General features: G+C 55.9%; 1 protein-coding gene across 2 annotated transcripts in view; it reads left to right on the top strand.

Annotated features, from left to right (window-relative positions):
• The window catches only part of plekhh1 (pleckstrin homology domain containing, family H (with MyTH4 domain) member 1), a 41,139-nt gene that overhangs the window by 13,365 nt on the left and 12,921 nt on the right, over window positions 1–14,853 (top strand). For both annotated transcript variants that reach the window (XM_060052894.1, XM_060052895.1), the window contains exons 3-18: window positions 2,300–2,362; window positions 2,907–3,056; window positions 3,140–3,223; window positions 3,460–3,541; window positions 4,446–4,628; window positions 4,903–5,630; window positions 6,204–6,282; window positions 7,327–7,409; window positions 8,056–8,203; window positions 9,388–9,527; window positions 10,137–10,247; window positions 11,070–11,156; window positions 11,747–11,905; window positions 12,797–12,877; window positions 13,297–13,506; window positions 13,866–13,977. In XM_060052894.1, the coding sequence (XP_059908877.1) occupies window positions 2,300–2,362; window positions 2,907–3,056; window positions 3,140–3,223; window positions 3,460–3,541; window positions 4,446–4,628; window positions 4,903–5,630; window positions 6,204–6,282; window positions 7,327–7,409; window positions 8,056–8,203; window positions 9,388–9,527; window positions 10,137–10,247; window positions 11,070–11,156; window positions 11,747–11,905; window positions 12,797–12,877; window positions 13,297–13,506; window positions 13,866–13,977 (2,500 nt within the window). The remainder of the gene's footprint in view (window positions 1–2,299; window positions 2,363–2,906; window positions 3,057–3,139; window positions 3,224–3,459; window positions 3,542–4,445; window positions 4,629–4,902; window positions 5,631–6,203; window positions 6,283–7,326; window positions 7,410–8,055; window positions 8,204–9,387; window positions 9,528–10,136; window positions 10,248–11,069; window positions 11,157–11,746; window positions 11,906–12,796; window positions 12,878–13,296; window positions 13,507–13,865; window positions 13,978–14,853) is intronic.

Genomic DNA, 14,853 nt, shown 5'->3' with positions numbered 1-14,853 from the left:
AAATTGAGGTGCAGATCCGTCCCTTTCTGTTAAATACGTTGAACCATGAGAAAGGTAGGTGTGAGCAGTGGGCTGAGCAAGAGAGAATTCAAAAACAAGTCAAATGCTGCTTGTTTTACTCAACCAAGCGAATGAACAGATGAGCGGAACAGCTTGGGCTCTGTCGTTATTCATTTGTAACATTACACGTAATATTTCTGAGCACAGAAGCCGTTGGTGTGGTGAAGTACTCCTCATTGACACCTTAAGCCCTGGTTTACCGCTAGCTTTCACTGTCTGGCAGTGTGGACGATGACTAGTGCGAGAAACACACTTCTGCAGATGTGATGGCGCCACAATCTGTCTGTCAAAGGGATTCGATCTGTTCTTCATTCTGCTTCGTTCACCCGTGTTTGCTCCCGGTCATTCAGCAACATTCTGGGATTCATTGAAGTTGTTTTTTTGTTCCACGTTTCTTTTTTAAGGCCCTAAAACAGAGCTAACCGGCCGGACCTCGAGGCTATGGCACCCAGCAGCGCCTCAACAGATGCTGAATAGCTGGCATAGTTGTCCAGTAAAGCCCCCCCAACCACTCTGTAAACCAGTCATCACCTGTTAGACACTGTGGTCACAATCCACCGCTCAGACTCCAAACACTGTTTGGTCTGGCCCGGCCCGACTCTGGTATGAGACATGTCTTTGCAGCACACTGTAGCACAGCGAACTTGTTTGACCCGTCGACCATCACGTCAACCTTTGAGTCTTGGGACCGTTGAATGCGAGGGAGTGATACCCGCCACTAATCAACTCTAAAAGATCCCTCGTAATGGGAATGAAACAGAGATCTTAAATGGAAGCTCTCTTTCCCTCCGCTCTTTGAAGGAGGTACCAGGACAGACAACGAGACCCTTCTGCCCGACCCTACCTTAGATCAGCGTTCTGGTTTTTGGATGAATTACCACCAGGGGGTCCAGGACTTTGACCCCTGAAAGTGGCCCCCGGTACCACTCCAGACCAGCGTACATCCCAGAGAGACGGGCCCACTACGCACATCCCGATCTACCGACCCAGAGGTTCACCCCGACTCCTCCGCCTCCTGACCTTTCACCTTTAACCCAGGGGGGGTGGGGGGGTCATCAGCGAAGATGACCTTCGCTGATGACCTGACCTCCCAGAGATATCCACCCTTAAAATCACTAGAATGTCGAATGGATACAAAATATGTACACAGGGTCATCCCAGCAAAGCATCAGATGTCTTGTTCTGCATGGTAAACGTCTGTATATTTGGTGGGTCCTGGGTTCAGATACCTCCCATACCTCCTGTCTGGGATCAAAGGGGGTACCACTGCTGTAAGTCACTGCTGCCAACGACGGTGCCACCATGCTGACATTCTAACGTCGTCCGGGAGAAGAGCGGTTCATTATTCCGCTCGTTAAACCCTTTGACTCAACAAGTGGTGTTCGCCTTGGGGTGAAGAGTCGAACCGCCCTCCACACGCGGTGGAGCTGGCCTACTTCTTCTTCTACTGAGTGTTGATCGCAGACGGACCAGTGGGGAGGTTATGGGAACTGGTCCCCCCCCTCCCCAACCTCCACTCTGGAGGTGAGAGGTCGTGGCACGGCGAACCTTTGAGATCGGACAGGGCCGACGGGAACAAAGGGAGCGTAAGGAAAGACGCAGAGAGGAATTTAAATGTGTTTCCTCGGAAAGGAGTGAATCCATTAGCGTGTTTGTTCTCCATTGAACTGAGCCAGTGAACTGAGGGCTGCGGCCTCCATATTGTGTGTGTGTGTGTGTGTGTGTTTGCCTGTGTGTGTGTGTGTGCGTATTCCATCACACTAATGTTTGGCCTTTTCAATAGTGAGCTACTTCTCCTACGAACCACTGTTGGTTTTGTGGCGAGGCGAATGTGTTGACATTCATAATGTCGCCATACTCTGAGTGCCACAGCGTCGGACCGAAGTGTGTGTTGTGGTGATGGTGGTGGTGTTGGTGTTGGTGGTGTGCCAGGCTAAAAGTGGTTATTTGGCAGCACACGGGAGGATTGAGTCTTGCTAGGACGTGAAGCGCTCGCTGGTCTGAAAGCTGTTCGGGGCGTACCCTAACAGGTATGAGCTTGACTTGCTGGAGCTCCAAGAAGTTTGGTTTTTTAATTAGGAGCAAGTCTCCAATGTGGACGGGGGGTCAAGGAGGTCATTTTGGAGGTCTGGGTTTCCCGCGGTCCCAGCCCCCCCCCCTCCAGCTCCACTGCCCCCCCCCGGCCCGACCGACGGTTGATCCGTGGGGGTAACCAGCCTTCCTCTGCCCGTCCCTTCAGATGCAGGAGTTGGAGCAGCGGGTGATTGAGGCTGACCAGCGGGCGATGCACGCGGAGAAACAGGTACTGCTGGTCTCTACTGGTACCGGGTCCTGGTTCCTTTCTCCTGGGGGGTATTACAGGCTGGCGGTTTTTGGGGTGGGGGCCAAACTCTTGACACAAACAAACGGAGCGTTTTTTGTGAAAATGTTATTAATTATAAGGTTATAATATATAAGATATACGGTTTCATGATGATAGCACAAATGAAAGAGTCAAAATGGTCATTCAAAAGTTTGACCAAAGGGGTAAAGTTGGTTGGATTTAGATTTCGGAGACTAAACCTGATATCTATCAGTGTCTCTGTCTCTTTTCTTTGGATTTAGTCACACATCTTCTGTCATTACTGGGTCTTTCAGGTCTACTCTGAAGGGGATAGTTCAGTGGTCCATTTTTTCTTTTTGACCTCAGAGTCGTACCTACTTAGGGCTTTGAAAGGTTTTTCTTGTCAGAGATTTAAATCCCACCGTAGCTCAGTCTTTGTCTGGTGCCCTCACCTAGGGACCTCCCCCTTACAACCAACATGTGTCCAACATTTCTGCTTTGACTCAAGAACTACGTGTTCCAGATTAATGTCATGGAGGAACAACTGAAATCTGCCAACATACAAACCAGCGAATCAGAGAGTTCGCTGTGCAGGAAGTATCAGGACCTCGCCGATCAGATTCAAGAGAAGGACGCTGTGATAAAGAGACTGCAGGTGCAGCTGGAAAAACAGGTATGAAGCAGGCAGATGCGGACCACAAAAATGTCCATGTATGTCCATAAAACATCCGATGTAATCCGCAATCCGTAAAACAGATCTTGGTGAGGACCCAGGAAGCAAAGGTCATCGAAGAGAAAGCTGCGAAGATTAAGGACTGGGTCACTGTCAAGCTCAGGGAGGTAAGCTCAGACATGCAGAGTCAAAGCTTGGACTCAAAGGAAAAGGCCTCATGTAAAGCTTTCATCTTTCAGGGCCAACAGTCATTCCACTTTCAAAATGTCCGATTTACTTTGGAGTTATTTCGTGATTTGTGAGTTACAGTGATGACCTCATTGCATCGCTGTGGTTAATCTGTTTCCGTACGTTGGGTTGTACTGAAGGTTCTCCCTAAGCTCTATTCTCTCCTGGGTCTCAGATGGAGACGGAGAACCAGCGGTTGAAGATGGCGAACCTCCGGCAGGCAGAGCAGATAATGTTGCTGCAGGACAGACTACAAGGTAACCTCCAGACATCTCACTCCTCTAGATGCTCCCACTCCTCCAGACGTCTCACTCCTCTAGATGCTCCCACTCCTCTAGACCTACTCACTCCTCTAGACCCACTCACTCCTCTAGACCTACTCACTCCTCTAGACCCACTCACTCCTCTAGGCCTACTCACTCCTCTAGACCTACTCACTCCTCTAGACCCACTCACTCCTCTAGACCCACTCACTCCTCTAGACCTACTCACACCTCGAGACGTCTCACTCCCCTAGACCTACTCACTCCTCTAGACCTACTCACTTCTCTAGACGCTCCCACTCCTCTAGACCTACTCACTCCTCTAGACCTACTCACTCCTCTAGACATCTCAATCCTCTAGACATCTCAATCCTCTAGCCGTACTCACTCCTCTAGACGTCTCACTCCTCTAGACCTACTCACTCCTCTAGACCTACTCACTCCTCTAGACATCTCAATCCTCTAGCCGTACTCACTCCTCTAGACGTCTCAATCCTCTAGACGTCTCACTCCTCTAGACGTCTCACTCCTCTAGACGTCTCACTCCTCTAGACGTCTCACTCCTCCAGACGTCTCACTCCTCTAGATGTCTCACTCCTCTAGACCTACTCACTCCTCTAGTCGTCTCACTCCTCTAGACGTCTCACTCCCACCTCACTCCTCTAGGAGTCTCACTCCTCTAGACCTACTCACTCCTCTAGACGTTTCACTCCCGTCTCACTCCTCTAGACGTCTCACTCCTCTAAACGTCTCACTCGTCTAGGCGTCTCACTCCTCTAGTCGTCTCACTCCTCTAGTCGTCTCACTCCCATCTCCCTCCCTGCCTCAGCGTGACTAAAGAGGAGCGTGCCGTAGGAGACTGACCTACAGCTCCACCTGTCCTCCACCTTCTCCGCAGCTCTTCTGGAGCAGCCTCCGTCTCCCGCCACCTCCCCAGCGGCGGACGCCCACCTGGTGCCCACCAGCCCTCTGTACCCCCCCAGCTGCCCCGGGACCCCCCCGGCCCTGGAGGAGTCCTGGAGACAGCCTGGTCCCCGTACCGCCGCTGGGGGAGCCAACCAAACCAAGGCCCCCCCGACAGGTGGGTGGTCCTCTCTGAGAGGGCCCTGGTGGGGGCGCACTGCCGCCTGTGAACGCCACTCAGTAACCACAGGGGTGGACTGTGAGACAGGATGAAGGCCACGTCTTAAATGTCCCCATTGATGCTAAACACACCATGTTCACCTCCAAGTCTATACCCAGTGTGATCATTATTAAACTCACTTTATTGATCCCAAAGGGGGGGACGTATCTTTATGGATCTGAGAAACGAAGGCTTTGTTGAAGTTTATCCAGACTGTTGTCTTCTCTCTCAGATCTGAAGTGGGCCCCTGAACCAGGCTCCAAGGGCCTGCCCAGGGAGGCGCCCAGCGGCATGGGGGCCCCCGGCAGCCTGGGGCCCCCCGGGAGCGTCCGGGAGCGGGGGGAGGGCAGAGACCACTCCTCAGACGAACTCAACAGCAAATTCCGCTCGCAGTGCCTCCACTCCTCGTCCTCCTCGTCCTCCTCCTCTTCGTCCTCGGCCTACGAGATGGCCCAGGGCCCCAGCAGCCCCGAGACGGAGACCACGCCCACCGGGGTCACCCCCACGAGCCCCCTGCTGGCCCGCTCCCCCTCCACCAACCAGCCCTTCCCCCCACCCGGCCACGCACCCCTCCGGCGCCCACTGTCCCCCTCGGGGGCCCTGACCCTCCCCAAGCTGCGGACCCCCCTGGCCCCCAGGGACGGCGTCCAGCTGGGGAAGAAGCACTGCAGCCAGCCGCCCCCCGGCCTGGACCGGCCGCACCCCCTCAACGCCAGCCCCGCCCTCGCCAGCCCCGCCTCCTCCTCCTCCACCCTCCACAGCACCGCCCCCCCGCCCTTCGCCCAGCTGGTGGAGGAGACGGACATCGACGACGGGAGCCCCGACGCCATGGACGGGGTGGTGGAGGGGGCGGCGCCCCCCGGCGGGGGGGCCCTCGCAGGGCCGGTCGAGGACCCGGAGCGGCGGGACGCGGAGGTCCTGAAGCCGCCCACCCCCCCTCTCCACCGGCTCCCCTCCTGGGTACGGTGGTCACATCGTTGTTATCCAGCGTTTACGGGTTTTTATCCTCAAATCCTCGCAGTACGGCTCTATGCATCATTCAAAGGTGCGATGTACAAATTTGTGCCTGTGTGTTTTCGTACGCAGATTAAACTAGGAATGAACCTGCCCTGGCCTGACGCTGGTCTTCATGTGGCGCTCGTTTCTCGTTTGTTTCTCCTCAAAGCCTCAAAGTATCACAGTCGGCGTTCTTCTTCATTCAAAATGAATTGCATCAAAATTGGTTCCAGCGTGCTTTCCTTCAAACTGAAGGAGAAACAAAGCAGAGGCGACGTCTAAATGCGTCCCCATGCAGCCCTTCCCTCTCCTCCAACGCTCCGGGCAGAAGCAGGAGATATTAAAAGTGTTTTGTCCGTTGGCGAGCGCGATGATGGCAGAACCATAGCGGCATCATCCGTTGGCATAGCGAATGTTCCAGTGATGTCACTCTGCGACCGCTTCCATTTCTGTTCTTCTGGTGCTGGTGAGAAACAGCAGCGGTGTGTCGCTCTGTGGTTCATGCCGTTATGTAACCTATCACCCCCCCCCCTGCAGGAGAGTCGTATCTACGCCGTGGCCAAGTCAGGGATGAGGGTATCGGAGGCCGTGCCTGCGGCCAGGGGGGCTGGGAGAGGTGAGCGTTTATCAGGGGTGGACGGGCCGGCGGATCTCTGTTATGGAGCAATCCTGTGAACAGAATGCTGCTGGCTTACAGGCACAGGCAGTTCATTTCCATGGTTTGATCTTTGGTCTTTGTGTGTGTGTGTGTGTGTGCGTGTGTGTGTGTGTGTGTGTGTGTGTGTGTGTGTGTGTGTGTGTGTGTGTGTGTGTGTGTGTGTGTGTGTGTGTGTGTGTGTGTGTGTGTGTGTGTGTGTGTGTGTGTGTGTGTGTGTGTGTGTGTGTGTGTGTGGGGTTGTCTGTGTTTGCACAGGTTTTTGTGTGTGTGTGCGTGTGTTGTGTCATTCACCTGATGCTTAACTGACTGCGGTGGGTCCTGTCTGTCTGTCATTCTTCCTATTGATGTCACTTCCTTTTCCCTTCGGGGCTTCACACACACACCTTGGCAGATGCACTGTGTGTGTGTGTGTGTGTGTGTGTGTGTGTGTGTGTGTGTGTGTGTGTTCTCAGCAGAGGACTGAGGGAGGGTTGGTGGTGGTGGTGGTGGTTTTTAATCAGCGATGAAAGAGTGAAGGCACCGTATAATTACCAGCGTGTCTTCTGCCTCGCCGCCTGCGCGCTGCCTGCAGACTCCTGCCTGATGATTGGAGGAGGTTAAAGGATCGGGTTTCCTGTCTGCCGGGCCAAGAGACAGCAGGGGCTTTTAGTTGGGGATGATGATGTCATCGCTCGCTACCAGTCAGATGGTTCTCAGGCCTCTAGCTCCGCCTCCGGCAGACGTGTGGGGCGGAGACTGTTTTAAGATCAAAGCCTCGACCAGGCACGGCTTGGTTAGGGGGGAGATCAGATAGTGTTCATGAAAAGATGAGTGGAAATAAAAAATAAATGTGTGGGAATAGCCTCGACATGTGGTAAACAGTTTAAGTGGAAATAATAAGTGTGTGTGTGTGTGTGTGTGTGTGTGTGTGTGTGTGTGTGTGTGTGTGTGTGTGTGTGTGTGTGTGTGTGTGTGTGTGTGTGTGTGTGTGTGTGTGTGTGTGTGTGTGTGTGTGTGTGGCAGGTCTCCAGTGCCCTGCCTCAGGGCCGTTCCCCCACCTCATCTACAAGAACATCCACGTCCCGGTGTTCACCACGCTGAAGGGGGTGAGTGCTCCACCCCCCAAAGGGACGCTCCGGCCTATTGGGGAGTTGGATTTTGTTGCAGACACTTTTTTGTAATCACTGTAAGAACAAATGCAAACAAAAAAAAAACTTTGAACCCCGATTCAACTTCAAATAGTAGTGTTAGTTCTGTAGTATCTCATCCTAGCAGCCTCTGTTGTGTACGGGGAATGGGTTAACCTAGTGATGGTTAGTGCTTGGCACTTCTATGAACATCCTTACCGTACCGACAGAGATATATTGTTGTTTCTCTTTCTTCTGACGAATGGAGTGATTGTGAGTCGCTTGGATGAAAGCTTCTGATAAACGCCCTGACTGAAAGAGCTCTTCTGGGACCATGAACCAATGGAGGGGAGGGGTTTCCCTGTTTAGATGAATTTCTAAAGTAATACTTTGACGAACAGTTTGACAAAGAGTGTCAATAACTGTCCTGCAGGACGTGTGTTGCGGCACGGCCACGTGGTTCCCGCCGACATGTTAACGTCTTGTGTGTGTGTGTGTGTGTGTGTGTGTGTGTGTGTGTGTGTGTGTGTGTGTGTGTGTGTGTGTGTGTGTGTGTGTGTGTGTGTGTGTGTGTGTGTGTGTGTGTGTGTGTGTGTGTGTGTGTGTGTGTGTGTGTGTGCGTCAGAAAGCCACTCAGATCAGCAGCATCCCGTTGGCCGACGAGGACTCGGGCTCGGAGGATGACAGCGGCTCCCTGGCCAGCCTGAGGACCTCGGCCCCGGGGCCCGACCGCAAGGGCAGCGGCCCTGGAAGCCCGCGCGCCGCCAAGAGAGGTGAGGGGGGGGGGACTGATGGGGAGGGGGAGGGGGAGGTACTGATGGGGAGGGGGGAGGGACTGATGGGAAGGGGGAGGTACTTATACGTTGCTTGGCGACAGTGTTGAGGAACTATATATTTTTGGCGGGAGATGGAGGATGGGTGTTCAACAGAGCTGTGTGTTTGTTCTGTGTTACCCGAGGTGGACTTCACCCACTGCTCTATAAAGGCAGGGAGTCACTGGAGGCGGGGCCTCACACTGGAGGCGGGGCCTCACAGTGACCTCAGACCAGCCTCTGGTTAACCAGCCTCTGGTCAACCAGCCTCTGGTTAACCAGCCTCTGGTTAACCAGAGGCTGGTTAACCAGAGGCTGGTAAACTCTGGTTAACCAGAGGCTGATGGCTCCTGGCCTCCCCCTCTCCCAGCGTCCTGCCTCACCCCTCTCTCATCCTCTGCCTCACCCCTCTCTCATCCTCTGCCTCACCCCTCCCTCATCCTCTGTCCTCCCTCATCCTCTGTCCTCCCCCTCTCTCATCCTCCGCCTCCCCCTCTCTCATCCTCTGCCTCACCCCTCCCTCATCCTCTGCCTCCCCCTCTCTCATCCTCTGCCTCCCCCTTTCTCATCCTCTGCCTCCCCCTCTCTCATCCTCTGCCTCCCCCTCTCTCATCCTCTGCCTCCCCCTCTCTCATCCTCTGCCTCACCCCTCTCTCATCCTCTGCCTCACCCCTCTCTCATCCTCTGCCTCACCCCTCTCTCATCCTCTGCCTCACCCCTCTCTCATCCTCTGCCTCCCCCTCTCTCATCCTCTGTCCTCCCCCTCTCTCATCCTCTGCCTCCCCCTCTCTCATCCTCTGCCTCACCCCTCTCTCATCCTCTGCCTCCCCCCTCTCTCATCCTCTGCCTCACCCCTCTCTCATCCTCTGCCTCACCCCTCTCTCATCCTCTGCCTCACCCCTCTCTCATCCTCTGCCTCACCCCTCTCTCATCCTCTGCCTCACCCCTCTCTCATCCTCTGCCTCACCCCTCTCTCATCCTCTGCCTCACCCCTCTCTCATCCTCTGCCTCACCCCTCTCTCATCCTCTGCCTCCCCCTCCCTCACCCTCTGCCTCCCCCTCCCTCACCCTCTGTCCCACCCCTCCCTCACCCTCTGCCTCCCCCCTCCCCCCTCCCCCCTCCCCCTCCCCCTCCCCCTCCCCAGGGGTGTCCATGTCGTCGGTGGGCTCAGAGAGCGACTACGCCATCCCTCCTGACGCCCACTCCCTGGACAGCGACTACTCTGAGCCCGAGCTCAAGGTCCAGCGCACCTCGTCCTACTCCTGCGGGAGCAGCAGCGGGCCGGTGAGTGGAGCTGGGGGGAGGAGGGAGGAGGAGGGGGGAGGAGGGGGGGGGGGGGAGGAGGAGGAGGAGAGGAGGAGGAGGAGGAGAGGAGGAGGAGGAGGAGGAGAGGGGGGGAGGAGGAGGAGGAGAGGGGGGGAGGAGGAGGAGGAGGAGGAGGAGGAGGAGGAGGGGGGGGGGGGGGAGGAGGAGGAGGAGGAGGAGGAGGGGGGGAGGGGGGAGGAGGAGGAGGGGGGGGGGAAGGAGGAGGAGGAGGAGGGGGGGAGGGGGGAGGAGGGGAGGAGGAGGAGGAGGAGGAGAGGGGGGGAGAGCAACAGCCTCCCGGTGAGTAGACCTGGGGAGAGGAGGAGAAAAACAGGAATGGATTGGAGGAGTAGAGGTGAGGAAAACTGAAGTTGGGAGGAAGAGGAGAGTGGAGAAGTTGAGCACCAAGAGGAAGATGAGTGATGGGGTAGAGCGGAGAGGAGCTGGTTATGATGATGATGTTGATGATGATGAAGGGTGGAGCGCTGGTGTTGAGGTATGGTCTGTGGACCGTGTGACGGTGGTGATGATGATGAAGGGTGGAGCGCTGGTGTTGAGGTATGGTCTGTGGACCGTGTGACGGTGCAGGAGGTGCTGGAGAAGTCGGGCTACCTCCTGAAGATGGGCAGTCAGATCAAGGCCTGGAAGAGACGCTGGTTCATCCTCCGCAACGGAGAGATCCTCTACTACAAGTCCCCGGTGAGAAACGCACTCTCACACTCTCTCTGTCGCGCTCTCTCTGTCACGCTCTCTCTGTCGCGCTCTCTCTGTCGCGCACTCTCTCTGTCGCACTCTCTCTGTCGCACTCTCTCTGTCACACTCTCTCTGTCGCGCTCTCTCTGTCACGCTCTCTCTGTCGCGCACTCTCTGTCGCGCACTCTCTCTGTCGCACTCTCTCTGTCGCGCTCTCTCTGTCGCGCTCTCTCTGTCACGCTCTCTCTGTCACGCTCTCTCTGTCGCGCACTCTCTCTGTCGCACTCTCTCTGTCACGCTCTCTCTGTCGCGCTCTCTCTGTCACACTCTCTCTGTCGCACTCTCTGTCGCGCTCTCTCTGTCGCACTCTCTCTGTCGCACTCTCTCTGTCACTCTCTCTGTCGCACTCTTTCTGTCGCACTCTCTCTGTCGCACTCTCTCTGTCACTCTCTCTGTCGCACTCTTTCTGTCGCACTCTCTCTGTCGCACTCTCTCTGTCGCACTCTCTCTGTCGCACTCTCTCTGTCGCACTCTCTCTGTCGCACTCTCTCTGTCGCACTCTCTCTGTCACTCTCTCTGTCACACTCTCTGTCGCACTTTGTCTGTCACACACTCACTCACACACTCTCTGTGTTCTTCGAGCAGGCATGGCTTGGTTAGGGTTTATATCAGATCGTTTTCATGAAAATACGAGTAGAAATAAAAATTAAATACGTGGGAATAGCCTAGACATGGGTTAAACTGTTTAAGTTGAAATAATAAGTGTGTTTGTGTGTGTGTGTGTGTGTGTGTGTGTGTGTGTGTGTCTGCGTGTGCGTCTGTCTTCAGAGCGACGTGATCCGGAAGCCCCAGGGCCAGATGGAGCTGACCTCTTCCTGTCGGATCGCCCGCGGAGAGGGAGCTCAGACATTCCAGGTGAGCTGACGCCCCCCCCCCCCCCGGTCACCTGCTGACCTTTGACCTCTGCATGCTTCCCCTGGAGTGAATGCTTGATGCTTGATTCTTGTTCGTCTGAGGTGAGCAGCGAGTATACTGCAGGGAACACACACCATGCCACTGCTCGGGGGAGGTGTGTGTGTGTGTGTGTGTGTGTGTGTGTGTGTGTGTGTGTGTGTGTGTGTGTGTGTGTGTGTGTGTGTGTGTGTGTGTGTGTGTGTGTGTGTGTGTGTGTGTGTGTGTGTGTGTGTGTGTGAAGAAGCTCTGCATTCCAGCGCCAGGGCTTAAGATGACATCAGGCCCTGGAATGTCTCTCTCGCTCTCTGTCTCTGTGTCTCTCTGTGGGTTTATCCAAACAGCTGATCTGATCTGCTCAGACACGACCACGGTGAGGGTTGTGGTGATGAAGATGATGATGATGAAGGTTGTGGTGGTGATGTCTGGGATGGCGGGGGGGGATCATGGCGGTGGTGGTGGTGGTGGTGGTAGTCATGGCGTTGGTGTTGGTGGTGGAGGTGGTGCTGGTGGCGATGAGGATGATGAAGACTGTGGGTTCTCCTGGTTCTCAGCTGGTGACGGAGAAGAAGACGTTCTTCCTGACGGCCGACTCGCCCAACATCCTGGAGGAGTGGATCCGCGTGCTGCAGAACGTCCTGAAGGTCCAGGCCAGCGGGCCCGTCGCCGTGGAGACCGCCTCCAAGCCCGCCGCCAGGGGATGGCTCACCAAGGTGTGTGTGTGTGCGTGCGTGCGTGCGTGCGTGCGTGCGTGCGTGCGTGCGTGCGTGCGTGCGTGCGTGCGTGCGTGCGTGCGTGCGTGCGTGCGTGCGTGCGTGCGTGCGTGCGTGCGTGCGTGCGTGCGTGCGTGCGTGCGTGCGTGCGTGCGTGCGTGCGTGCGTGCGTGCGTGCGTGCGTGCGTGCGTGCGTGCGTGCGTGCGTGCGTGCGTGCGTGCGTGCGTGCGTGCGTGCGTGCGTGCGTGCGTGCGTGCGTGCGTGCGTGCGTGCGTGCGTGCGTGCGTGCGTGCGTGCGTGCGTGCGTGCGTGCGTGCGTGCGTGCGTGCGTGCGTGTGTGTGTGGTGTGTGGTCTCTGACAGCTTTGAGCTGGTTCAAGACCGGGTCCCGCCCCCTCAGGCCCCGCCCCCTATGGCCCCGCCCCCCTCGGGGCCCCGGATGTGAAGGTCGGGTCCTGGCCTGGCGCTGGTGACCTCCATGACCTCCATGACCTTGTGACCCTGATTAACTGACGCATAGCTGTGGTGACGATGATGAATGTCATCCCCGCTCTCTTTATTTATTTATTTTAAACATTTAATTTATTTATTGTACCATCATTATCTAGTTGAGCCTCTCACCGGTCGGTTGGGGTCCATTGGGTCAGTATCTGTTTGTCAGTTGGCCGGGGTTCACCCATTCCCCGCATCGCAGAGCTACGACGCAGCCAATGATTGTCTTTAAGTAAACGGTGAACCTACTAGTGAGGCTTTGTATATTTCTGTAGACTTAAGTCTATTACCTCAATGGAAAGAGGACTTTTACTTGAGTTGTATTTATCCTGTGTAGCATCGTTGCTAATGTCGTAGCTATTTAGGAGCTAACCGCTAGCGTCGACCCGTCTGTTTCAGGTCAAACACGGACACTCCAAGCTGGTGTGGTGCTCTCTGGTCGGCAAGGTCTTCTACTACTACCGCAACCAGGACGACAAGGTTCATAGAACAAGCCCCCCTCTGCCGAACACGCCCCGGCACTCAGGGCTGACGACCGTCATACGCCAACATACTGTACAATGAAACACACGCCAGAGATAATATCTGCTATTTACTATTGAATCATTTTTGTCGATACGTTTCACCTGTGAGTGGGTTCAGCATCGGGCTGGAGTCCTGGTTCTGAACCCAGAACCTTTGGTCTGTGACCAACCAGCCGAACCACTAGACTGCCTCCAGCTTCACACATCAGAGCCGTTGCGCCGTTCTGCCCGACAACGGGAATCACTGACACTGAGAACGAGGAACAGCTCGAGCACCACCGGACTGATCTGCCCCTCAGATCACTCCGGGGAGGGTCACCCAAGCCCCCTCCTATCTGTACCACATCCACTAACCCCCCCCCCCCCCCCCCCCAGCTCCCCCTGGGCCAGCTGCGGGTGCGGGACGCGGTGGTCCAGGAGGTGGACCGCTCCTGCGACTCCGACGAGGACTACGAGGCGGGGGCCCGGGGCCCTGGCCCCCGGGGGACGGGGGGCCGCGGGTTCCTGTCCTCCCACTGCACCCTGGTGGTCCAGCCCTGGGAGCAGAGTCCCACCTATCTGCTCATCGGCACCAAGCAGGAGAAGGTACAGGGGAGGGGGGGGGGAGGTGGTGGTGGGGGGGGAGGTGGAGGAGGTGGAGGAGGTGGTGGTGGTGGTGGTGGGGGAGGGGGGGGGGGGGGGGTGGTGGTGGTGGGGGTGGTGGAGGAGGTGGTGGAGGTGGTGGTGGTGGGGTTGGTGAATGAATATGATATAGAAATGTAAAGAAAGAACTGGCAGCAAGTAAATTCTACAAAACCTAGCAGTGAGAGCAGTGAGAGAGTAATGTAATCCTGATCTGTTTTTGTTTGGTTGGGCTCCACTTGCTGCTCCCGTGTCTTTGACTGTGGCTCTGGGTGAAAGCTTCTGCCCTGGCTCACACGTGTCGTCGTCCCCCCCCCCCCCAGGACACGTGGCTGTACCACCTGACGGTGGCGGCGGGCAGCGGCGCCGGCCTGAAGGTGGGCACGGAGTACGAGCAGGTGATCGGAAAACTACTGGACGCAGAGGGAGACCCCGGTGAGTCCAGACCTCCATCTCTATCGCTCGCTCACCTAGACCCAGCCACTAGCAATTTCTCTCGACCACACTGTATTCTTTACAGTGGGCACAGTTCCTCTCTCTCTCTCTCGCTCTCTCGCTCTCGCTTTCTGGCTCTCGCTCTCTGGCTCTCTCTCTCTCTCTGTGGCTCTCTCTCTCTCTCTCTCTCTCTCTCTGGCTCTGTCTCCCTCTCTCTCTCTGGCTCTCTCTCTCTCTCTCTCTCTCTCTCTCTCTGGCTCTCTCTCTCTCTCTCTCTCTCTCTCTCTCTGGCTCTGTCTCCCTCTCTCTCTCCGTCTCTCTGTCTCTGTCTCTGTCTCTCTGTCTCTGTCTCTCTCTCTCTCTAACTGTCTCTCTCTCTCTCTAACTGTCTCTCTGTCTCTACACGCACACCGAGACATCTGGTTTTAACCTCGTTAAGGTAATCAGCCGATCTCCTAACAGCCGCGGTTAAGGAACAGGTTTCAATGTGCCCGCTGCATCGTACCAGCATCATGGATCAGTCCTCAACGACAGCCAGTAGCCCTGGTATGAGCGGACCAGCCGCAGTGGGAGTCAGCTCCTCTCCATGTCCCAGCAACAGCTGCGTTTATAGATCTGTTTCCAGGCACTAAAAAGAGCCCCGTAGAACGACTTTGTGATTATCATGGTTTGTAGGCACGGTGCTTAAATTAGACGTCCACTGTAACCGTATACCCTCATAGTTCAGACATAAGTAGCGTGGGTTGCGTTGGTAAATGAGTCAAGTTGTTATCTGAGGGCGACACATGCGCCGCAGGGCTAGTCGAGGGTCCTTCTGTTAGCATTTAGCCTAGCTATTTTGATCTGGGATGCTAATCCAGAATGCAGACGCTGTTT

Source organism: Gadus macrocephalus, chromosome 5 (genome assembly GCF_031168955.1).
Source record: "Gadus macrocephalus chromosome 5, ASM3116895v1".
Lineage (NCBI taxonomy): Eukaryota > Metazoa > Chordata > Actinopteri > Gadiformes > Gadidae > Gadus > Gadus macrocephalus.
The sequence above is the reverse complement of the archived record's forward strand: the minus strand, read 5'-3'. Positions and strand labels throughout refer to the sequence as shown.